Source organism: Glycine soja, chromosome 17, assembly GCF_004193775.1.
Source record: "Glycine soja cultivar W05 chromosome 17, ASM419377v2, whole genome shotgun sequence".
Classification (NCBI taxonomy): Eukaryota; Viridiplantae; Streptophyta; class Magnoliopsida; order Fabales; family Fabaceae; genus Glycine; species Glycine soja.
Genome location: NC_041018.1, coordinates 5549720 through 5575242, shown reverse-complemented (window position 1 = coordinate 5575242; position 25523 = coordinate 5549720). Strand labels below are relative to the sequence as shown.

General features: G+C 31.0%; 4 protein-coding genes across 5 annotated transcripts; 2 read left to right on the top strand and 2 right to left on the bottom strand.

Moving 5' to 3' along the window:
- The first annotated feature begins 109 nt into the window (after positions 1-109).
- Positions 110-761, top strand: LOC114392143. The gene is made up of 2 exons (XM_028353181.1): positions 110-343; positions 450-761. The coding sequence occupies exons 1-2, from the start codon at positions 135-137 to the stop codon at positions 580-582; spliced, it is 342 nt and encodes a 113-aa protein (XP_028208982.1). The 5' UTR covers positions 110-134; the 3' UTR covers positions 583-761.
- A 1170-nt stretch (positions 762-1931) lies between these two features.
- On the bottom strand, positions 1932-6454 carry LOC114392142 (heptahelical transmembrane protein 2-like). 2 transcript variants are annotated; one of them, XM_028353179.1, is made up of 4 exons: positions 6094-6454; positions 5912-5986; positions 5726-5807; positions 1932-2767 (listed from the first exon to the last, which is right to left on the bottom strand). In XM_028353179.1, exons 1-4 carry the CDS (start codon positions 6291-6293, stop codon positions 2090-2092), a joined length of 1035 nt encoding a protein of 344 aa, XP_028208980.1. In that variant the 5' UTR covers positions 6294-6454; the 3' UTR covers positions 1932-2089. The 2 variants fall into 2 exon arrangements, with proteins under 2 accessions (XP_028208980.1, XP_028208981.1); XM_028353180.1 differs by having other exon boundaries at positions 5726-5795; positions 6094-6452.
- Positions 6455-12971: 6517 nt separating this feature from the next.
- LOC114392139 (AP2-like ethylene-responsive transcription factor At1g16060) lies at positions 12972-16028 on the top strand. The gene is made up of 8 exons (XM_028353178.1): positions 12972-13395; positions 13545-13627; positions 13785-13793; positions 13881-13969; positions 14101-14174; positions 14274-14324; positions 14470-14546; positions 15281-16028. The coding sequence occupies exons 1-8, from the start codon at positions 13229-13231 to the stop codon at positions 15841-15843; spliced, it is 1113 nt and encodes a 370-aa protein (XP_028208979.1). The 5' UTR covers positions 12972-13228; the 3' UTR covers positions 15844-16028.
- A 4568-nt stretch (positions 16029-20596) lies between these two features.
- LOC114393199 (gamma-glutamyl peptidase 5-like) lies at positions 20597-22176 on the bottom strand. Its single transcript, XM_028354465.1, has 3 exons — positions 21755-22176; positions 20988-21323; positions 20597-20885 (listed from the first exon to the last, which is right to left on the bottom strand). Exons 1-3 carry the CDS (start codon positions 22079-22081, stop codon positions 20787-20789), a joined length of 762 nt encoding a protein of 253 aa, XP_028210266.1. The 5' UTR covers positions 22082-22176; the 3' UTR covers positions 20597-20786.
- Between the last annotated feature and the right edge of the window lie 3347 nt (positions 22177-25523).

Genomic DNA, 25523 nt, shown 5'->3' with positions numbered 1-25523 from the left:
TGGTCCGTCGCTTATAATTTCCCTTGGTAGCATTCATGTATTTTTATGTACCTTGAAGCAAATTACGAGGTTGCCCTTCTCAAACCAATTTAACTTGTTTATTGTTAGGTGTTAGTACTTATGGATAAGAGGAAATGGAAGTGAGTGGAAGGAGCTGTGGCGTTTTGGGCCTCCCTTATTGTGTACCTGTGAGAAAAAATGGAAGGAGGTTTGTGACAACTTTGGCTAAAAGGAATGAGTCTCAAGAGAAGAGTAAGGGACCCTCTTTCACACTGAGGGTTTCCAAGTCAACTATCGCTCGTGGTGCCATTGGACTGTTTGGATTGGGGTTCGTCGATGCCGGGTTAGTAACTTAGCAATAGCATGCTTTGTTTTCTTTTCTTTCTTGTTGAGTTTAAGGAAAGTTTTTTTGGTTCTGGATTCATGGCAATGCACAAACGTTGTTTCAGGTACAGCGGAGACTGGTCGAGGATCGGAGTGATAACACCGCAGACTGAGGATTTGCTTAAGCTTGCAGCTTTTCTCGTGGTTCCCTTGTGTATTTTTCTAATTTTTTTTCTGCCCAGCGAGCAAAATTCTTGAATTCTTCTACTGGAATTTATTGAGTTTGGTTGAATATCTTGTATACTTGGGGTTTAAAACTCAATGGAATACAATAGTCGATCTAAATCTCAAATCATAGTTGAGATATGTCTACAAGTGAAGTTGTATTTCAGATAGATCCTTCAACGCCAATCCACTAATTTGTTGCTTACTATTAACTGATTTGTTGCTTTTAGGATTAAGCATTCGAAAGTAAACTAACACGAACTAAACATGCTATACGTTTGTAAGGATGTTACTTGAATAATCAATAGGGAAATATTTCCATTGCATTTTTAGGAAACAACTACTTTTGTACTTGGACGTTGTAACCTTAGTGTTGGGAATAAAGAAAATTATAAAAGACTTTGGAATTTGTATTCCATCTATTTCGCTAGTCCACCATTAGTTTTCTTTCTTAATATTAACGTTTGTGCTGCTTATGTGACACTGATATCTACACACGTGAGAGCTAATGTCTAATGGTATAATGGTACTTAAAAGTTAAAACTATAGTTTTTTTTTAAACTTTATTAAGACTTGTAACATCATAACATAGTTACATTCAACTTAGTCCCTAAAATTAATCAATTATTGTGTTTATGCATGTTGCTTGTAAATTGTAAATTATAAATGTACAATACCTTCTACAGATATGAAATTCTAACCATGTTTGTAATTCCTCAAGTCATCATGAAGATAAAAAAAAACTCAATTAAGGCTCATGCAACCTAAATAATATAAAAAATGATTATGTTCACGCAAACTATAAATCTAATCAATTTATTTGAAAATTCATACTAACAAACGCCCTTTGAATTATGCAGCACGCAAAGAGAAAATGTTTTGGTTTAGATAAAGCATGCAACTAACGAAATAAGGCAACCAATAGGCAGTGATTTGTACTTAGCTAGCTAATGAAGATTTCTTTACCAAAGTCTACCAAGTTAAATATTCATTCATACATCAAGTTCACGAACCTGTTCATAATTTGATTTTGGAATGTTGTATCTGGTATGACGAATGAACACACAAAACTAGAACATCAAGGGAAAAGAAACATAGCTATGTTCATGTTAATGTACACTTAAACGCCTGATTCTTTTTACGCTCCCTTTCCAAAGGGAGACAAGATCCTCAAACAGGTTCTACTCTCTCACAAGTGACCATCCGTAGAAACATCTAATATGACTCTCTCTTCGCATGGCCCTTAAATGTTAATATGGTCTTATGATATTTTCTGTGATTACATCTTCTATGAGTTCTATCTGAAGATTCAAATGAATAAGTTGTCAAAAAATAAAAATAAAAAACAGAATTGCTAAAACACGACATTATTGCTACTCTTCGGAGTTGAACAAAAAGTTAAAATTGCACTCTCATCTCTGTCAATTACCTTAGCCATTTCTCACTCCAATCATATCGCAATTCATGCAATAGAAAAACTGACATAATAAAATTCTAATTATTTATCTCTCGAGTTTTAAGACACATAATTATTAGTTGGCTAATGCACACAAGTAGGAGATCCATGTCGGAAATCTAATATGACTAGTATGGCAACACTATGGGCAAGTGCGCCAAGAACGACAAAAACATGAAAAATTTGATGGCTGTGCCCTGTGATATCAAATGCTCCTGGCTTCCATCGTTCTGGTATTCTAGCAACATAAAATCCAGCTCCGGTGGCATATAGAATGGCCATAGCAAGCTCATATCCAAGTGCAACAAGTATATGGGGATGGCCCCAAAACAGGACAACAGCATGAGCTGCAGGAATTATACCTGAAAAGCCCATGGAGAGGAATAAGGAGGCCCTGAGGGGTCGGAACCGAGGTGTAGAAAGTGAAGGTGCAAGTAGAGTAATAATGGCAAGGACTCCAAGCACAGATATTGATGCCAAATAGAATAACCTTGCGTAAGGATTGCAGAAAAAAACATAGTAAATTGGAGCAAAGAAGGAACAGACAATCATAAGAGAAATGCCAGCATAATCTAGACGCCAGAAAAATAGGTTATAGCCTTTGGAGTGGCAGGCCAGAAGATGGGAAAGAGAACTGCAAGCTAAGCATCCCATTCCTCCAGCTAAGAAAACGAACCATGGCCATCGAGGAATTGTTTCTACCCCAGATCCTTTCATCTCACCAAGGATGGAAGAGTCCAGAACGTGTCTAAAATGCAAATCCTGAAAAACAATACATAAAAACAGAACCAACAATTGATAGAATAACAAATTAATACTATGGTTATCTTATGTTTAGGGCACACAGTCCATCACAATAATAATAGCCAAGTAAAGAAGTAAAACCATGATCTAAAATCCCTCAGACCAAGTCCTTCAAGAGGATGAGTAAGCTCACATGATCCTCTATAATGCAATATACTTGTGTTCCAAAATCAGACCGAACTGGCCGGTTGGACTGGAAAATCGGTCAGGTGATCGGTTCAAATAAGACACAAAATTGGCCTGAAGAAAGGTCAATGAACTGAAAAACCGAGAAACCAAATAAAAAAATCGAGAGAAAAAAAAACAATTTATAGCGAGTCAACAAAAAATTCTTAATACAACATCATTTTGATTTATTTTCTTAAAAAACTGAAATCAACCTAAAATATTTATCATTTTTTATTCTAAATGATAACTTCTTTTTTGAAAGTTTCTAAATGATAACTTGTTATTATTAATAAATGTTGATGTGTATTATTGAAACTTTGATTTAAGTATCATAATATATTTGGTTTGAACTTTTGTATGCACTTCAAATGTTAATAACCTATGAAATTATGTTTTATTTTTAGTTTTTATTATTGTAAAATGAATTTATGTTTCTTTAATTATTTTATCTATTACTAACTTTGATCTTATATATAAAAACTAAATACATGATTCATTAAGACGGATAAAAGTAATTAAATTAGTTGATTTTAATTAATATTATCATAAATTTAAATTTTATGATAATACAATTTAAATTTTTTCCAGAAGTCAAACATCATAATTACAATGGTTATTAAAAAAATATTCTAAAAATATTTATAAAATTAATTGGTTTAAGGGGTAATTATATATAATGACCCTACTCATAATTCAAGAAATATTTTTTCAACCAATGAGAATGATTTATATTGTTAATAACTCAATAAATACACCAATGAAAAATGATTGACATCTCATTAATAAACTTCACAATAAACCAAGGGTATTAAAGAAAACTTTTGTGTCAATCTTTCTCCATCACTATGACATGTAATAAAAAAGAGATGCGCACAAAAAATGTTATTTGCAGATTGTTGTATGAATTGTTGTGCATTAACATTTGTTTAAATATATTTGAAAAGTAGTATTTTTTTCTCAGTTATAAGAAACATATAAACACTTTTAAATGTATTAATGGTGTTAATTTTTTTTATACCCTTAATTTATTATGAAGTCTATTAATAAGGTATCACTCATTTGTCATGAAAGTGAATAAATTTAATAAACAATTAACAATATAACTCAATCTCATTGGTTGAAAAACTATTATTTAAATTATGAGTAATACAACCTTTGTTCACTCTTTTCATTAATTCACATCCTTAAAAAAAAAGTAGTTAATCACATTAAATTTATAAATTATTCATACTACTCTTCCAGTAATTAATCTTGGAAGAGATAATACCATAATTAATTAAGAGTATTATTATAGGATAAAAATAATTAATACACTAAACTATTAGAAGAGGATATTATAATAATAAAGTGAAAAGGATCTTATATATAAAGAAAGAGAGAGGTAATATCATTACATCTAACCATCAATTAAACCAATTAAATCTTTAAAGCATTTTTCGAATCAAAATTGAATTTGCGTTAGTATTAATTAAAAATGGTATAATCACTTTCTTTAGTCTTGATAATTTAATCCTGTTTCTTATATATATAATTAGAGGTAGTATTATTTTATTAATATCAGTTCAATTACTATTTGAATCATTGAATCTTAAACTAATATCCTAACTCTTTCAACAACTAGTTTGATTTTAAAAACATGAATATACTGTGCCCAAGCAGATATTAATGAAAATCTAAAAGTAGAAGAGGAGCCCCACTAAAAACATTCGAAAAGAGGGTATGGTTAAACTTCACGAGAGAATGTAAGAAATCTCATAATAAAAGAATTATCAAAAGTTGTATTCAATGTTTGTAAATCTAGACCGATGATAAAGGTATTACTTCAAGGTTTAATGGCCCATCATAATTAAATCAGAGTTGAATCACTAATGATAATTATAAACATATTCATCTTATAATACTAAAAAAAACTAAAAATAATACATAATTTCACAGGCTTCTAACATTTAAAGTGCATATAAAAGTTCAAATTAAATATTAAATATATTATAATACGTAAGTCAAAGATTCAATAAAACACATCAACATTTATATTTAGAATTAAAAAGATGATAAATATTTTAGATTTATTTTCATTATTTTAAGAAGAAAAAAATAAAAATAATGTTATATTAAGCATTTTTTGTTAACCCGCTATATATCGGAATTTTCCTGATTTTTGTACTGATTTACCCGATTTTTTTACCAGTTTTTCAGCTCTTCAGACTAATTTTTATTCAGGTCGGTTTTATGGTTTATTTGAACTGGAAACCACACGATTTCTGTAAAAAAAAAAAGAAAAAAAAAGCGGGTTTGATTATGGTATAATAAGCATCGTAAAAAAAAATGGTATAATGAGAAACGCATAATAACTTTTGCATCCTTTCCTAAATTATATTATTAAAGTTAACATATTTATACATAACAATAACAATTCTGTTACAGTAAAAAAAAAAAAAAAACAATTCAGTTTGTGATAGGATAAACCCTTCACACTTTCTGTGATACACTATTTGCTATGTAAAGTATCCCATGCTTACTGCTTATTTTATTTTAGTTTTTTTAGTCAGAGAAGTAATAATAGACACAAATTAATTAATTTAATTTATATCACTATTGTATTAATTGTATCAAACAATAAATTTGAATTGATTTTGCCATATGCATAATAATCACTACTACTATCACTTTTATTTTTGGCAGTGTAATATCACTATCACTATTATTATGCGAAACAATGAATTTAAAATATGTTTTATAAAACATTACCGGGAAGGCGTCACTGTTAGACCCGTTCATCTCCGCCGCCGTGGTCGACAACCCGAGCGCCGTGGACGATCTGTCGTTCCATCTCACATTCACACAAAATCAGTTCATTCATTCTGTCTCATACCGAGCAACAACACTAGTATACACAAACATCAAAACGACGCGGCGGTCCTGCGTTTAGCATACCTGAGCAAATTCCAGAGCTCCGAGGTGGCGCTCATCGCCGCCAACACAGCGAATATGAGAAATCCTCCTACATGCCTGCAGTCACCAAACGCGAGTAATTATTAATCATTAATCGAGCAAACGAAGCAATCCCACACCAAATGTTTGAAATGAGAGCGTTGGAACTTGGAATTGAATCGTACGTCCAAATGTTTAGGGTTTCGTTGTGCCACGCGAAGATGCTCCACAAGGCTTCCTTCACGGGCCATTCGGAGCGGTAATAGTCCAATATGAACTCGCTGTCCTTTAAGTACTCCGGCAGCTCCTCGAACTTCACCAATTGGCGTTTGAATCGCTTCGATTTCGCAGGGATGTTTTCGCCGCTCCGGCGAAGGTTAATCATCGTTAATCGCGGTTAAAGTGCACCCTCGCCGTCGCCGGCGACTATACGCTCCGTGACAGATCTACTCTCTACTCTTTACCCCCACAAAAGCACCTCCACGCTTCAATTTCTCTACAATATCTTGTCTTGTCTTGCAAATAGTTATAGAACCGCGGTAAATATTGATTGTCACGGTATTCGCGCTTTCTAGAATAAATAAATAATTGTTCACCCAGGCAAAACAGAGACACTGTCTACATTTTTTTTTTAAAACAAAATTAAAGGAAAGAATATTTTGAAACTCAAATAAGAAATGAGTATGAGGATATAACAATTGGTTTAACAGACTTGTTTTATAAACTTTTTAGTACTACTTTCAATTTGATTCTTACGTATACATCAAAGAAATGAAAATAGTCTGTCCATTTTATCAAAAAAGAGGAAAAAAGGTTAAATATAAAAAATATGCATCCTCCGTCACATTATGTTTATCGTGTAAAAGAAAATAAATTATCTCATAATAATTATTCTTATAATTTTTCAATGTATAATTAATCATATTTTTTATTAATATTTCTTATAATATTAATAATAAATATCAAAATTTATAAATAAATTAATAATAATATAAAATTATTATTCTCTTTTATTTATTAATTATTTTTTTATCAAAATAAAAAATATCTAAAATGATTATTATTTTAGAACGAACGGAATAGTAGTTACTTAATACAAAAAGTAAGGGTAAAAGTATCTAATAAGAACAAAATGATATATTTCATTATTATTGTTCTAGATGTATTCATTTATTTATTTTTTACGGAATATATGTATTCATTTATTTTGAGCTCAACAAAATGTATTCATTTATTTTAGAAGCAAATAAAATAGATTTTGATAGAATTTTTAAAATAATCATTTTTTAAAGATAAAATAGAAAAAAAAATAGAGTCTAATAAATTAAGTTAAATTAAAAGCATGATAAATTTGTATCCTATTTAATATTTGGTGCATATTAAGCAATATGTTAAATAGTATATTAATTTAATTTTGTTTAAAAATTAAGACGGATTAGATATTAGATATTATAAATTAAAATATTATTTTTAATCTTGTGAAAAAAAAGTGTTCATATTTATTTTCTAAAATAATGAATTATGAGATAAAAGAGGAAGAAAAATAATCTTTGAATTGTTTTTTCGAACTCCGGCCTACAAAACATACAAGTATGATATTTATTCAATGAGTAAGAATGCAGAAAACTAATGTGCGCCTATAATATTGTAGCCTGTCAACCAAATAAGTTTCGTTGTAACTGTGTATCTGAATGAAGATGACGTGAGTTAACAGATTGATCCTTGAGTTTAGACTCTTAACATTTTAAAATAATGAAGTGTTTTTATATTACGTTAACTAAAATCATGTTTTTTTACAGCTAACTAAAATCATGTTAAAAACTCATAAAAAAATCATGTTTTTTAAAGGATAAAAAATCGTGTTAAAATATAATGTACTCCTATTTGGTTTAGCATTTACTGACATTTGCTTTTGACTTTAAGAAATTGATAGCCTATTTGATTTAGTATTCATCGACATTCAATTTATATCTGTTTCGAAATATTTTGTTGCTTATGCATTACTCCTATCTTAAATAGGAGTGTTTTCCTCTTAAAAAAAATAGAAGTGTTTTGATGTAGAAAGTATTTAAAGGCATATAAGATGTCGAAGCAACTTTAAGTGAAATGATTTTGAATTAAATTTTTTTATATTTGCAATGGCTTAAACAATTTATATAAAATTATATTTTTTCCAATTAAAAAGATATACTATTATCTTTGTTTCTAAACAATAAAAAATCTAAACACAATTCGCATTACTTTAAAATTAATTTAATCAAAATTAATTTTACAAACACTTAAGTAAACACAACAAAACATCTAATCAAGTGTATTTTTTTATTAATATCTTTAAGATGCTCTGCATTTTTTTTCCTAGTTAAAATTATTGATTCTATATACTGCCAGAAACAAATTGTTTTCACGGCAGTTGGAGATAGTATTTTGATATTATAAATGGAGATATAAGGTTGGGAAGGCTTAAGGGAGGAGGAAAGAGAGAAAGATTGGAGGTTGGAATTTGTAATTTACACTTTTAATAGAATTACTGAACTAATATTCATTGAAAAAAAAATACTCCTACTTTATTACTTGATCCTAATATTAAATAAAAGGTCTTTGTTAATTTGTGTTCTTAAAGCGTTGATTAAGTAATTAAAAAAATATTTATTGTAAAGATTATAAGAAATTTTTAAAAAAAAGTCATAATTAATATAATTATATGTATTTTAATAAAAATCTTTCTTAAATAAAATAGTTAGAAATTAATAACGATATTTTTTACACTACATCTTCCCGAAACAAGTTGACATTTTTTTTCATCAGATGCATGAATCGAGCGAGACTGAGGTTTTCTACTTTGTCGGATCAATGGTATGATATTAATTAGAGTGGAATCTCGCATACGTCAAATCAAAAGCTAATAAATGAACCCGTGCCCAAATAAATACGGGTCCAAGGCTTAATCAGAGGACATATTTAATTCTTATAAATTACTCAATTCGAGCATTTGATCCATAAATTAAGAACTGATTCCTTCACCAATTCAATGGCTCTTTTAATTTTTTAAAAACTTAGTTCTAACCATTTTTGTTGGTACTAAAATGGACTAAAAATTATTTATATAAATAAAATTAATTCAAATGTGAACAATATGTTCTTTATCTCTAATAATCAACCTTTCTCTCCATCTTGTTTTTTCTTTATCTTCAACCAACAAAAAAAAAAAACATCATAATTCATATTTTTTTCCTTTCTATTTTTTCTTCTTCCATCCAAACATACCATAAAAGTTGTCATTCATAGTTAGAGTTACGGAGATGAGAGTGGTATCCTATCGTCCGCTAATTTCAGTTGAACTTTTTCCAGATAATTTTGCAGAACCTTTATTTATTTATTTTGGTCAATTTTTAATAGAATAACATTAATAATAATAATAATCAGCCGAAAGGCACCAACATTGTGTAGCAGGCTAGCAGTAGTACCTTTACTCAGATAGATCACGTTGTATTGGGCTTCTTCTTACTAGGTTTGAAGTGCTGACAAGGTTTCTTTTTGAGCTTTACTAATCGTTGTCACTTGTCAGGGCTGTCTGCTTTCTTTGGGCTTTTTGTTAATGGTGAACTCAGATTGGTTTTTCTAGTTAATGTTTTCATTACTTAATAATTAGTTTAATAAAAATATGGCATTAAACTGATTGAAGTGTTCCACAAATGAATAACTAATGTGATATTGCACATTAATCAATAGCTAATGTGACATTTCGCTTACGTGTATAGTGGTAGTGAATTACTATCAATGTATCTGTGATTACAAAAAAAAAAAAAAAAAAACCTCTGTTACCTAGTTAACTTGGAATAAAATAGAGAAATAATGAAAGATTTAATATCATAATCATGGTGCTGACTTGGTGGGTTGGACGGGTGCGTGGCATGCAGTAGTAAATAAGAGCAATTTGGTTGGCTAGAAATAAGATGATATTCAGAGTTCAACCAATGCAATGTAATGAAATTTTCGAAACTGCAAAGGCTTTACTCTTGGAAATGGCTAAAGGCACGGAAGAAAGTTTCTCTTATTCATTAGTGGACTGGTTGCAGAACCCTGTGGAATGTCGTAGGAAAAGTATCAGGTTATGTATGAACAGAATGAGCAGGGGAGGAATTTCTGGAAGGTTCAGCGTTGGATCCTGTGTAGATGCTAATATGGTTGAAATTTGTTTGGCTATAGCGTGTCTAATGGTGAACTTTTTTGTGAGTATATTACTGTTTGAATATTCTGGTGAACTGTTTTTGTGAGTAAGAACTGGTGTGAATTGTGATAATGTTGGCATATGCTTCGACAGAAATTGGATTTGGAGATCACATGGAAATTGTTATCTGTTAAGTTTATGGACCGTAAGCATTGTTGATGCAACTTTTCTGATATGTTTTGGGTCGTATACATGTACAGGGCATGTGTAATCTTGCGGGTTTGATATCCCGTGTGGGGTTAGATTTTGTTTTTTTTTTTTTAGTTCAGATTTTATCATGATGTTGGAACTTGGTGTGCAAGCACAACTTGTGCTTAGGGGTGGGCATGTTTTCAAAAATCTAATTCGGATCCATTTACATGGATTGAATTTTAAATCCAGATCCAATTAAATGGATTGAATTTAAATTTCAGATTCATATTTTGTAGGAAAATCAATTTGAATTTTTTTTGGATGAATTTTAAATCCAACTTTAAAATCAAAAATAATTTTTTTAGTTTAAAACTACTTTTAAAATTATTTAAAAAGTATACTATATATTTAAGAAAAAAAACATCCTTAACCAACATTGGACAATATAGTTTATGATGAATTTTGATTAGAGTTATTTTCAGTCTATTTCAGTCCCAAGTTGTATTGTAATTCACTCTTTGTGGTTATAAATATAATTCTCATGGCCTTTAAAAAAAATGCAACAATGAACAAGTGAAATCATTTATAATTTATAATAAATTTTAACGGCTAGTTCATCTAATTTTATCTAGAGGGTTTGCTTTGTAAAGGAATGAAATGTCGAACCAATTTCTTTTTCAATTTTCACTTACCCACCTTTCATTCTCTCATCAGATAGGCATATGTAATCCTATTTCTTATTTATAAATTATAATATTCTTATGTTCATTTAAGTTTTCCGTTCTACGTAGCTGAGACCTTCAAGAAGTATGAATTATAAAGAATCTGCGTGAGAGGAAGCTTTAAAGTTAGCACAAGCATGCAACACAGAAAAATATTTATTTCGTTAATAATAATTGAGGGATGTTTTGGTATAGTTTATTTCTCATAAGTAATTGTTTGTTTTTCAAAATAGTTACATTAAAGATTAACCAATTGTTCATTTTGTTATAACAAAGACGAGAATAAAAAAAAATGTAGAAAAAAATGACGCACACTTTTAATATAGTTCAACATCTTTAATCATTCTTAATTCTATCAATACGTCAAAAAGTATAAATTATAAAACATTTGTGTGAGAGACAGATCTACATGAGAAAATAAATATTTCTGTCCTTGTTAATGTAAAAATGATTTTACACTCTTATCAAACATAAATTATCCGTGTCCTAGGTATACTAGTTATTTAGTTAACAGTTTTCTTAGAAAAAAATCTCAAACATTTGAATATAACAAACCAAATAAGCACTTGAGACTGGTAAATGACTTTTGGCCATTAGGTGCATTTTAGGTGACCCTCAGTGAGTGGCAGTGTTTGAAAATGAGCAATGGTTTGCTTACCAAATTTCTACTAAACACCGAAGCATGACTAATTAATGCATTTAGTTTTTGAGTGCTAAAGTGCATGTGTCGTTTTACCCATTAACAATACAGTGTGCATGGCAGTCCATGTACATCTCCATCCACTATAAGAAACAAATAGTTACTGCAAACATGATCTAATTCTTAGGCCCCACTAACAGTAAAGATTGTACAGAGCACGCAAATTCAGAAATGGTGGAAAAGCGGGGCACCCCTTAACCCAAAAACTGCATAACCCTTTTAATCGTCCACATGGGGTAGTTACACCTACATGGGTAACATGCTGGAACTGCTCTGCGTTAAATTACTTGTCTAAGGAGACAACATTAGGTAACTTGGTAAAGTAGTACTATATTACATTTGAATTTCTCTTTAAAAAATATGGAATATATGGTTCAACCACATGTACGTACATGTTGATAATTAGGTGTAACAACGCATTCTACGTATTCTTTAAAATTTTATCCTGCCTAGCTAAGTTATAGATATTCAACCAGCTAATGACTTAAAAAAATAATAGTAAATAAATACAAAAGTCAAATTTGATCTTGCAAAAGTTTAGATTATATAGTAACTAGTATGATGATTTTTGTCGAAGTGACAATTAACTTATTCTTAACCGTTAAATCCCCAACACAATTGTTGAATAAAAATTTATATTGATTAATCATTTAATTTTATGATTAAAACTTTATAGATTATACAACTATTAATTTACAATAATATAATATATTTTTGTACAGAATATATTTTTTCTCATTAATTTTTACATATTTTAAAATTATATGCATAGCCTTAGGTTTTTTTTACTACTTATATTTAAAATTTCTCGTGTAAAATATTTAAATACACTACACTTTTAATGTGAAAAAAGATGTTTTATGGATTTTAAAAAAAGTTGACAGCTTGCTAGATCCTCAACTTTTTTTTAAAACAAAAGCCCAAAGATGGATAACAATTTTACTTGAGTTAAAGATTAATTCCTGGCGAACATAAAAGTCAAACCTTTAATTATATACTTTAAAAGAATAAAATTATTTATAAATCATGCCAGTTATTTGATAAATCATTTTAAACTTGTTTTTTATACCCCAATTTAAGAAAGAGAGAGAAGGAACCTGATCATACCCCATATATATATATATATATATATATATATATATATATATATATATATTACCTAATTAAGAAAATAATGTAAACAGAAAATACTTGTTTATGAGTTACAAAACAAAGGATAAACCTATTAAGAGACATCAAAAGTATTGAAAGCTACATCACACAAAGTTGGAGTGAAGACAAGGGAGAAACAATTTAACATAGAGCCGATTTTACAGACGGCCAGAAACAACCATCTTTGAGCCGGCTATCCCCATGGCCCCATGTTTGCCAGCACAATCTATTCTAACCCCATCCTTTAGCCCATTCCTTTATAAACCTCTTCACTTCATTCATTACTATATAATAACTCATACATACATCTAAACTTATTTTGTATGCACCATTAATATCATCACCATCCATCTTTGTTCTTTCTCGTGCATGGTGCAACCTTCTCCATGGCCAAAAAATCACAGCTGCGTACCCAGAAAAACAATGTTACCACCAATGACGATAATAATCTTAACGTAACTAACACTGTGACCACCAAGGTGAAACGAACAAGGAGAAGTGTCCCTAGAGACTCCCCACCTCAACGCAGCTCAATATACCGAGGAGTCACTAGGTTGATCTTAATTTGATTAATTGATTCCTTGTTTATTCAATTTATCATTGCCTCTCTCTGTCTCTCAACTTCTTCAACTCATCATTTTAATTTTAATTATTCCTATAGTTAGCCAATTTCATTAAATGGGTATATATTCACCATATCAGGCACCGATGGACAGGCCGATACGAAGCTCATTTGTGGGACAAACATTGCTGGAATGAATCACAGAACAAAAAAGGGCGACAAGGTTCATGCTCTTTACCGTCGTATCAATAGTTTGCATTAATTTAATTATATATGCAGTTTCAATGTTCGATGAAGTTAGCTAATATTTCTAATTTATAATTTCCTTCCATGTGGTATTCTCAATCTTGTGGGGGTTCGTCACATATCATTGGGTTCAGTCTACCTTGGTATGTATATCAGAGTATATATTGATTAAAATTAAAGAGTGGTCATATCCAAGTATATGGTTATTAAGCAAGTTTTGTATTATTCAGGCGCTTATGACAATGAAGAGGCAGCAGCACATGCTTATGATCTAGCAGCACTGAAATACTGGGGTCAAGATACCATTCTTAATTTTCCGGTACATAATTTTATTATTCTAAAGCACTTTTATTTATTAATATATGTTGGTTTTACATATTGTATGTATCGTGCTAGTGAGATTAATTTAGAATGAAAATAAAACACACCAAATTTGTGTTTGAATTGCAGTTATCAAACTACCTGAACGAACTGAAAGAAATGGAGGGTCAATCACGGGAGGAGTATATCGGATCGCTGAGGAGGTAAATTTCTAGCAAAGCTTCTTTTTTGGTAATCAACAAGATTTTCACAAAAAAAATATGCCTTATATAGAGACGTTTTTGTTTAAAATTAAATTGCAGGAAAAGCAGTGGTTTTTCTCGGGGAATTTCTAAATACAGAGGTGTTGCAAGGTATGTATATTTTGCATATGCATATAATATTGATTGCATCTCTGCTAATTGAATAAGCTGATTCACTCTTCGAAATCAACCATACACCCAGTCGTAGACATCGTCGATTCTAGCTAATCAATTTTTCATTACTTTCAATTACCAGACATCATCATAACGGAAGGTGGGAGGCTCGGATTGGCAAAGTTTTTGGCAATAAATATCTTTACCTCGGAACTTATGGTAAGTTCTCATCTCCTTAAACAGTTTTAAGTTTTAACCAGCAATGAGAAAATGCATTAACATTATTGATTAATATTACACGGAAATGCTTTGAATCTTACATAATGTGCCCTTTGTTATTATTTAGCAATTAATGGCAGCACTGAAGTGCAGAACCTTTGATAATTTTGGATGTTGTTTAATAAAAATTAAAGTTTTATCCTTAATAATTATAATAGCTAGATCTTTAAATTTAAATTTGATTGAAGAATAGCACTAAGAATACTACTTATTTGCAAATAAGTTTTGCTGTTTAATCCTAGTAGTAATAATATACATAAGTGGCACAACTCTAATTAGTAAAAGTGATCAATCCTTCTGGTCCACGTCCATAAACTTAATTTCTTCACTTTCAAACTTAAATGAAAGCACTTTTACAATTATTGTAAACCAAAACCATCCGGAAGTACTTCAATAAATCGCTTCATTCATTACAGTCAATTACGTTATTATTTAATTAGCTTATCCCCACGCCGTGGGTTTGCATGGGTCATGTATGGCAAATTTTATCAGTCGTCGTATTCAATGTGGCAGGGAAAGCCACCAACTCTTAACTGATTTGTTAACTTAACCTTTTCTCTTTACGCACTACATTATAATGCGTCGCTATCATTAATATAAAAACTTATATATATGTTGATCATATGTTATCCATTATAAAAATCTCAAATCGATCATCTTTCTAATTTTCGCAGCTACCCAAGAAGAAGCTGCTACTGCCTATGACCTGGCAGCCATAGAATACCGTGGACTCAATGCTGTCACCAATTTCGATCTCAGCCGTTACATTAAGTGGCTTAAGCCTAACAACAACACCAACAACGTTATCGACGACCAGATTAGTATTAATCTCACTAACATAAACAATAATAATAATTGCACTAACAGCTTCACCCCAAGTCCTGATCAAGAACAAGAAGCTAGCTTCTTCCACAACAAAGATTCACTCAATAATACTATTGTAGAAGAAGTCACGTTGGTGCCACATCAGCCTCGTCCAGCGAGTGCCACGTCAGCATTGGAGCTTCTACTTCAGTCATCAAAGTTCAAGGAAATGATGGAGATGACATCTGTGGCCAATCTTTCATCAACACAGATGGAATCTGAGTTGCCACAGTGCACATTTCCTGATCACATTCAGACGTACTTTGAGTATGAAGATTCCAATAGATATGAGGAAGGAGATGATCTCATGTTCAAGTTCAACGAGTTCAGCTCCATTGTGCCGTTTTACCAATGTGACGAGTTCGAGAGTTGAAGAAGTCAGGTTTATATAATGCATGGAAAAAAGAAACTCTGATATGTTTGTTTATTTGTTTAATTTGTTGATTATGTTAAAGACCATATTCATAAATCTTTAGCTAATTAAGGTTTAAGTTTTTAGAAGAGAGATCATGTCATTCACAACTATTATAATAAGTGGACTTGTTTTCAATTTGTGAACATGAAAATTTATTCTTTTTATAGCAACGTCGTCATTAATCACATAAAAATGAATATTAATGCGGCTTTGGTGGATTGATCTCACTTTTATGTACATGCACAAGGTAAAATTTACATTATATGCATTACTTATGAAAGGTTTGATTAGTGACACGCCTGTGGCTCGTGCATGCCACAAACACAGGCTTGCGTGTATATATCACCTTGTGTGCCCATATATACACGCAATAGACAACCTCTTTGTATATTAACTTTTTATATTGTTTAACGTATTAAATTAAAAATAAACACTGTAAGAATATAGTATTTACTTCTGGTTCGAAGGGCCGATTATTAATTTGGTCTTGCTCAAGGCACTGTTCCAAAATAAACACTTAATAAATGACAAACCCTAAACATACTACTAAATTTAGGCATGGCACCGTGATGGGAGTATTTTTTGTCCCATCTCCGTTTCCCGATTTCCTGCGGGAGCTACGAAGATCCCGTTTTATATTAAAAAATATTAAAAATTATAAAAAAAAATATAATTTTTTTGTTTTATCTCAATTTTTCAACAACAATAAATTTAAGGTTTAATTCTAAGTTTAAAACATGACTAAAAATATTAAAATAAATCAATAATAATAGTAATAAAATCACGCAAGCATAAAAGCATCCAAAATATATTCAAGTACACATTAATGTTACAGTATTACACAATAAAAATAATAAAACTAGCGTAACATTATAAGTCTTTATACAATAAATTAACATCAACATACTGAATCAAGTCTTCATACTTCCATCCAAGTGTAATGAAACATCTTCAACATTAAACCTACACAATGAAACATGTAAATATGTATTTAGAAAATATAAAAAAGTCATGAATTAATATAATAAAATTTTCATATCGTTGGTGTTGTTGTGTCTGCATCGTCAACTACTGAACAAAATTTCATCTTTGATTTTAAGGAACCTAATGACACAATTATACAATCATTAAAATAAATTAATTGCTTAGAAGAAAAATTAAATTTATTACCTTCAATCTCATTACGCAACCAATCTTGAGAGCACATCAATGCCTCAACAGAAATAAATAAATAAATAAATAAAACAAAGAAAGAACATACAACAGAAGAAGAACAATTAGAAGTTGTGAAACCCAGAAATGCACGGTGTGACTCGAAGAAGAAAAAGGTGCAACGAAGGTTTCCACGAGTTCACGGCTGAAACGAACAGTGAAGAAGGAATGATGAAACAAACGGTGAAAAAACGAAGAAATGAAGAAGAGAATCAAGGAACGAAGTCTGAATGTTTCATGCGACATTTTAGGATTTGGGTAATGTTTGTGTCTTTGTGACTTGTGAGATATTACTTATATATATGATAATTTTATTTTGTATTTTTTTTGCTAGTAAAATATTATATTAACCCTTATATTTATGTTATACATATTATAAGTTATGAAAATATATAAGTAAAATTTTATATACGCGGGGATACGGGAACCCTACGGGACGGGGAGCATAGTCCCCGTTCCCAAATTAGCTGCTGGCTTTTGCATTCCCATTCCTGTTCTCGCGGAAAATTTTTCCCTAACCGCAAGACCCCAAATGGGACAGTCCCACGAGGATCCCGAGTTGCGGAGAAATTTACCATGCCTAACTACATTGCTAATTGGTGCCAAATTCAAATCTTCATCTAGGCATTCCATTCTTCCCAAACACATACATAATCTATACGTTAGAAATTATGAACTGATTTCAACATTCAAGATTGACAGAAAAAAATATCATTTTAACATCTTAGATCAATCATTAGTAGCCCCACTGAATATTGAATGGTTTTCGGTACTAAGCATTTGGCATGGCTTACTAGTAGAGTCCGAAACTTTTAACGAAACATTTTACTAGGCTTTGAATAACAAAGGACAATGGTACAAATCCCCCTGCTAAATTCACCAAAGAATTCAGATTACCCTTAGCATATATTTGTTTACTTAAAAACCACAAAAAAATATAAAGTCTAATTGATAGAAGAATATTGAAATTTAGCATTTTTATTCTTATGAAAGAACTAACTTTAGTGGAACAAAAGTCAAAAGCAAGGACTTAAGAATAATCGGGAGAAAGAGGTGGTGGATTTAAATCCCTATCACTGACATTTTTAACATAAATTAACAAATTAACATTGGTCGATTAGAAAAAGACTAACTGTGATAGAACAAGTAGAGCAAGTATGTTTGGACCCACAATCACACAAAGAAACTATCTCCTTTTAGACGATGGGAGAGTTGGGAGGTGACAAGCATTTCCTTTTGCCCATATTCAAACATATCAACTGCTCCATCAAACTTTGTCAAGTCCCTGGCTAATCTGCTGATTTACAATTGCAACTGCTCCATTCACAAAGTAATGTTTTCCAAGATTAAACCAACAATCATGAAAAAAATAGGGATGGTATCTACCATTTCAGGCTAATGAAAACTCACCCAAAAACTACAGGCACTAAAGAATTTGTTGTCACAGATCCCTCAGAACACATCCAAATGCATCATAGCCTGATGTCCCCCTACCATCTCCATACATACTTGAAAGTGTAAGAGAACTGGTTGTTCTGACCGGAACAGCTGGCATCTGATGATTGTGTATTCAATTATAGCACCTTTGGTCAGAACAATAGATTTAATAAAGATATTGATGGGGTCAAGAAAATTGTGCTGAATCTGTAACAAAATCCAGCAAACCAAACAAGATATATTGACAAATTCTGGGGGTATATTGACTTTACTGTTTTATAAACAAGATATTGAATTAATGGAGAAAATTGAATTCACCTAAAGCCCACTTGTCTGGGGACAACCATTGCAGGAGTTGCAACTAACCCAGGGAACATCACTGCCAGTGTCAATCTGCACATAAATTCCACTGGAATACCCAATTGCACCCTTGTAAAGTAAACCAAATGTAAGCCATTAATTTCAAATTAAAATAAATAAATAAAAACAGAAGATATAGAGCAAGGGAAAAAAACTGACGACTGAGATGTGGAAGGAAATTATGACATTTGTTTATTATAGAATAAAGAACAGAATTAGAATTTTGTGAAAGATTTGCTAGAGCTTTAATCATACACTGCAGCCATCCCAAAAGAACAGAATTAAAATGAGGCTAGTAAGAAGTAACAAATTAATAAGATATGAAACTAATTGTCTGCAATTGAAATGTGGCCAAAATAGTGTAACCTTCATAGCCACCGAGGTTCCCCATATCAAATTACATTGTTATTGATACAAAGGAAAAGAGACAACAGAATTTGTTAAAGCTGTATCTCAATTCAGTAATACAATAGTAATATGTACTATTAAGAATACACTGATGCACATATATAATGTGACTACCATATAGAACCTGTGACAGAACACCCCATTTAATCTTATGAAATATCATTAACACACTAACAGATATTGATCGATCAGGACCAGGATAAAGAAGCAAAAAGGCTATCTTTCAATGTCACTTTTAAAATAAGAGTAAACCACCTGCTATGATAAATTTTGCAGACTCCCAACTATAGTGTCATGTACAATATCCACAATCTTTTCTCCAATTCTTGGAGACACTACACAAATACAACATCAATAATTTATATTCTTCTCTTTCTATCAATTAAAAAAGGCATATATTATAAAAAAAAAAAAAAAACAAATGAACAAGGATCAATTACTTATACAGCTACATTTTAATACTCAAAGGTTAAAATAATTTGGAGATGCATTCTAGAGGATGAAACACGTGCTATCTTAGAGCACTGCCACTCTAGGGAGGCTGGCAGCCATTTTGGCCCTAACAGCACAGCCCAAAAAGCCTTACATGTGGTTTATATCTTTGACATAAAGCAGGAACAGCATCATGGAGAACAAGAAGACCAGCGATCGAGGATACTGATCACATATATAGGTGATTGTCCTTTTATAGAAACATGAAGAATCAGTGAATCACTTCTTCAAAAGACAAATTAATTTCCTTTAAAAATATTTAATAAGATATTAAATAATACCTAATTTCAATGTTTTAAAATAATTATAACTCATTAAATTTTATCCATAAAATAATAATCATGAAGCCGGTTACATAGAATATATAATGTTGTTAGAATCAATTAAAAATTAAATTTGTAGAGATATTATTCATCATAACATCTGTTTTCATATTTTCCTTTGAGGTCCTTGACTTTTCTTACCCTTTATAGGACTAGTTGCTTTCTTTGCAAATATTCAAATCATCTTAACTAATATTCAATCATATTTTCTTCTTAGTTTGCTTGTTTAATTAACTTTATTTAACTTAAACTTAATTCATTTAACTGATGAATAAACTTTATCAAATTTCAGTGTTCATAATTTTCCAATTCCGTACATTATAATCTCCGTTATACCCAATATAATAAGGACATGTGTGCACGGTGTACCCAATATTATTTGTTTATAGAAAAAAGTATATATGTTCCTTGATTCCTTCTATGGATTTTTTTTACAAGACAATCAAATTTAAAGTTAAAGATTATGTGTAAACTATATATTATCCAAACCTTTCAGTATTAACCCGGCCTGTTGGGTTATTTTTTTTGTTACATATTTCATTTTATTTTGTAATTCCATACGTGGCATGCCATACAATAACTGCCCAAGTCGCGGGCACTGATCTAGTTCTATTTTACAAATAAAGGTCTTAATTCAGATGCATATACATAACAAGTGCACGAGCTCTATTATTTTCCCCTGAGAAAGTTTCGGCAAATTTTCCCCCAGCACTTCTTGTCTGCCTCAGCTGACTGAAATCGACACTTCAAATCTTCAGCTAATCCTTCCTATATTATAACAATAATTAAGTAAGAGCTCATACTTTTGGAGACCATCGCCTTTAATACAAAAACTATGAATTATGCTAATTAACAATGTTATAACGTTACCTCTATGACATTCATATTCTGCAGCCGACCAATCAGATTAAACAGTATATCTCTGCTATACTCAGGATGACCCTGAATTCCAAGAATGTGGTCTGAAATCGCAAACATTTCCACTCTAGTTTTGTCTGACGATGCAATCACTTCTGCACCCAGAGGAACCTCATAAACCTCATCTTGGTGTACCTCAATGATGGAAAGCGATTCTGTCATCATTTCATGTTCCGCTAGGTACCTATAAGATCGAGTTAGATCTTTCATGAAATGCACTTGTCTAAAGCCAACATCCCAACCTGTGTTCGATTTACAAACCCTTCCACCCAAAGCCCTGCATAGTACCTATAAGATCAAAGCCAATGACAAAATTATAACCAATATTACTGTTGGAAATAATCTAAATCCCACATTGACTAAAAGTAATCTTACATTAGAATATATAAGTGAGGAGTAACCCAAACTAGCTTTTAGGATTGAGTTAGGTCTCTCACATTATTCATTCTAAGGAGTGCTTGATGTGAGGAAGTGTCTTAGAAATAATTCAAGTCCCACGTTAGAATATATAAGTGAAGTCAAATTATTCATTCTAAGAATTACTTCATGAAAACAAGGTCCAAATTAATTGACCAGCCAAAAAATAATGGTTAAAGACTTAAAAGAGTTTAACTGATATACACTCTTAGAATATAATTTATATGATCAATTAATCAATAAGCATTAAACTCTACATGGTAAAGTGAAGGTCTTAGGGTAGAAATAGAAAACATATATACCTGGTGACCAAAGCAAATGCCAAGGACTTTTTTCTGCATGGCATCAAGAGTTTGCAACATGAAACAGAGTTTAAGGATCCAGTAATCATTTCCATAGGCATCACTGGGGCTACCAGTGATCACAAACCCATGGTATTTATTGAGGTCACTGAAGTCAGGGAAATCCCCGTCGTAGACTCTAAACAAATCCCACGTATCTCCTTCTTCCCCAAAGGCTTCTACATAGACGTTATAGTAGCCACCATATGCTTTCTTTACATACTCAGAATCATTCACTGCTAGCAGAAGAGCATATCTTCTACTACTAATTTCACCTTCAGTTACCATCTTCAAGTGGCTTGAAATGAACAGCAATATATAGAAGCCTGTGGTTTGGAATCTAGAAAGCAAGAAGAGAGAATTAAGTGAAATTGTTGCGTGCTTGTTCGAAGGCTAACCGAGCCTTTATAGACGCAGTTCCCTCATGTCATGGTCTCATGAACCAACGTACGGAGAAGCTTCCAATTGTGGTTCCCGCGGGTGGGCTTCGCAAAACTTAATCCATTTTAAAATATAAAAAATCAAATCGGTGTAAATTAAATAAAAATACTAGAATCTGAATAATTATTTTTCATTTTTTAAAAAACATTTTCTACTCAGGAATCTATTTTTCATCTAAAAATAAAATCTATTATGCTTTAAGAATTATTTTAAAATCTATAAAAGAATGAATTTTTTCCTTTAATAATATTCTATGTATTTAGTCACTCTAATCGAATTATTCTAGCTCCTCCACTAAATACTATTGCCATTGTGTACTGATGAGATGGATTTATCAAAGAATATTAAGAACTGGATGCTCGTTTATGAGTGACAAATCACAGGACATGTCACGTATTATCCTTAGCTGATCATATTTAAAACATGATATACCCCAATTTCCACGTGCGCAGATTTACGTTCACAATAAATTAAGTTTCAGTTGGAGAATTTGTTTAAAATTAAAAAAAAAAAAGTGTCTAGAAACATCTGTTAAATAGATCTCTGTGTCTAGAGGGAATAATCATTGATTATTATTCCCAAGCCTTTAGAAAATTTGTTTTTTTAGTAGATATAATTTTTTTATTAAAAATAAAAATAAAATTTACTTTAAATAAACGATTCAAACAGATACTTAAAAAATTGTTTATTTTATTAAAAAAATATTTTCGATAAACAAATTTAAACAAACAGTTTTGTTCCTTTGAAATGCGCCTTAGTGGATTGATAGAAAATGATATTTATAAATAACATATGTCGACTCATAAGTAATACGAAATCTTATAATTACCAAAACATGCATATGCGTATTTGCAGAAAACATAACAGTGTTGAGATTTGAAAGTAACATGTTAATTAGCATAAAAGAAAAATTACACTTCCATTGTTGTGTTAATTATGTGAAAGGAGTGTTTAATAGTTTACAATAATCTAATTATAAGAAAAATTGTCTCAAATATAAAATACTTGTAATTTCATATAAAAAAATGTTATATTGATAATATAATAAATTAATTATTAAAATTATTTCATATTTTTTTAGTAAAAAATATTTAATATAATAAATTAATTATTAAAATATTTCATATTAGTATTTCATATTATTTTAGGGTAGATGTATGTTTATTATTACTCTTATATATTTGAAGAATATATTTTTTTATAACATATTTGAAGAGTCAATAATATGGAACCTCTCACATGTCACAACCAATTGATTTTAAATTTATGATGGCGTCATGAAGGTGATTTCAACATTGATAACTAAGCTTAGATTCTGTTCAGATGATGTTGGAAAACTCTCTTTCAGGATTAAAACGTCCGAAAAGAATCGAGAACAAATATGTTTAGACATCTTAAAAGCAAATGGAAGCAGATGGAATTTATTACTTTTTAAAGTTATGGCTAAGATTAATACTATTAAGAACATTAGGAAATTATAATTGATCTGTTAAAGTCCACACATAAGGTTTCTATCACATGCACTCTTGGAGAGATGCTGGCTGACGACGTGTTTGAGCGCTCGATCCATTTTGTTGCGCGACATCAAAAAAAAAAAAGTCTGGTTGTTTCGTGCTATCAAATCAAATACCAGTAACGAAGAATCACACAGGAAAGGAAATTCTTTTGAGCCTTAACTATCTCATTCAAATTTTATAAAGCTCAAATCTCTTATTTTGAGCTAGTACAAGAATACCATCGGATACCACTGGTGTTATTTTAATGGGCTTCTATATTGGCCTAGATAATTGTTGTTTTCACTTTGATGGCCGATTGATCAATTGCTACTCCCACCAATATCGATCTCTTTGGATTAAAGAGAAACAAAGAAGAGGGATTCCATTCTACAATTAATGCACCTTTTGGGTGAGGTGCATATCCTGTTGTTTAGATCCAAGGATAACACAAATAAGCTATATACATATAAATGCAACTAATATATATGGTGCATGCATATTAGAATTGCACAAAAAAGAAAACTAAGATCTTGTTCACTCCTCCCATTTCTCTTCCTACAAATGATTCATCATTCATATATTATAATTCGAACATGAAGGCCAGTCTAGGGTGGAAAGTGATTGCTGATATCTCAGCCTCCCTTTTCTTCTTTTGACCAGAACTGAAACATTTCCTATATTTTAGCTAGCTTGGGCCTTCCCCATTTTAGAACTTCTTTCGGTAAATTTAGAGCACCAAACCGCACACTGTCAACCCCGCCCCACTCCAACTTTCTTATATGCTTTATTAATAAATAAACAAGATTATTATGCTGCTTTAATATTACACAAGTGCATTTTCTTACTTTTCACACCCATGCAAGAAAATTAACTACAGTAAATCAGTAATTAACAACTACAAATATAATTATTTTGAGAATCAGTGACTTATATGTTTGGCTTAGATACATTTGCCACCTATGCAAGAAAACTGCAATAACACAAAAAGAGAAATTCTTCCCACATACATGTGGTATGGAAAGAAGAGGCAGACACTTTTTGTTTCGTTAGCATGGAAACGTAAAACCTAGGTACGTTCTACTTATATCCTTTTATTAGGATCGAAAGACCGAAATATTGGGCTTCAAATTCTTGTATGGGCCCTCAACAACGAGCGATTGTAGTAATGTTGACCTTGACCAGTGGCCAGAGTGTAAAAGTACCCATATCAGCTCCATTTATTAAACGGAGATTAAGGAGGGCAATGTTGCCTAAGCAGTAAGCGCTCTTATTAAATTTGAGGTTGATCTAAGAATTTTCTACTTTTAATTAAATTACAATATATGTTTTCAAGACCTATTTATTGTTAATAAACGAGATGGTTTTCCGGGAGCAGGAAAAGTTGGGTGTACTCACTGTTTTTTCCCCGTAATGCTTAGGTTCCTTTCAAAGGTTCGTTTTCCACAACTGACTAAACAAGCACCTAAGCCGAGGTTAAATTCATTCTTTTGGGGATTTCTATTTTCTTGGGATGATGAAGTGCTTAAGCAACATTGACCTCCTTAATCTCCGTTTAATAAAGTGCTTAGGAACAATATGGGGTATGTTGCACAAATAGTTTTTTATGTTAGAGAAGAATATTAGTAACACTCTCTTTAACATTATATTCTCTTTTTTAAAAAAATGTATATTAATTGAAATTTATTAAAAATTATAATTTTTTTTATCCACTTATAATTCCTCTTGTGTTAGAAGTTAGAACATGTATTATATTTTTCGATTTTAATTAATATTTATGTAAAAAGCAATAACCA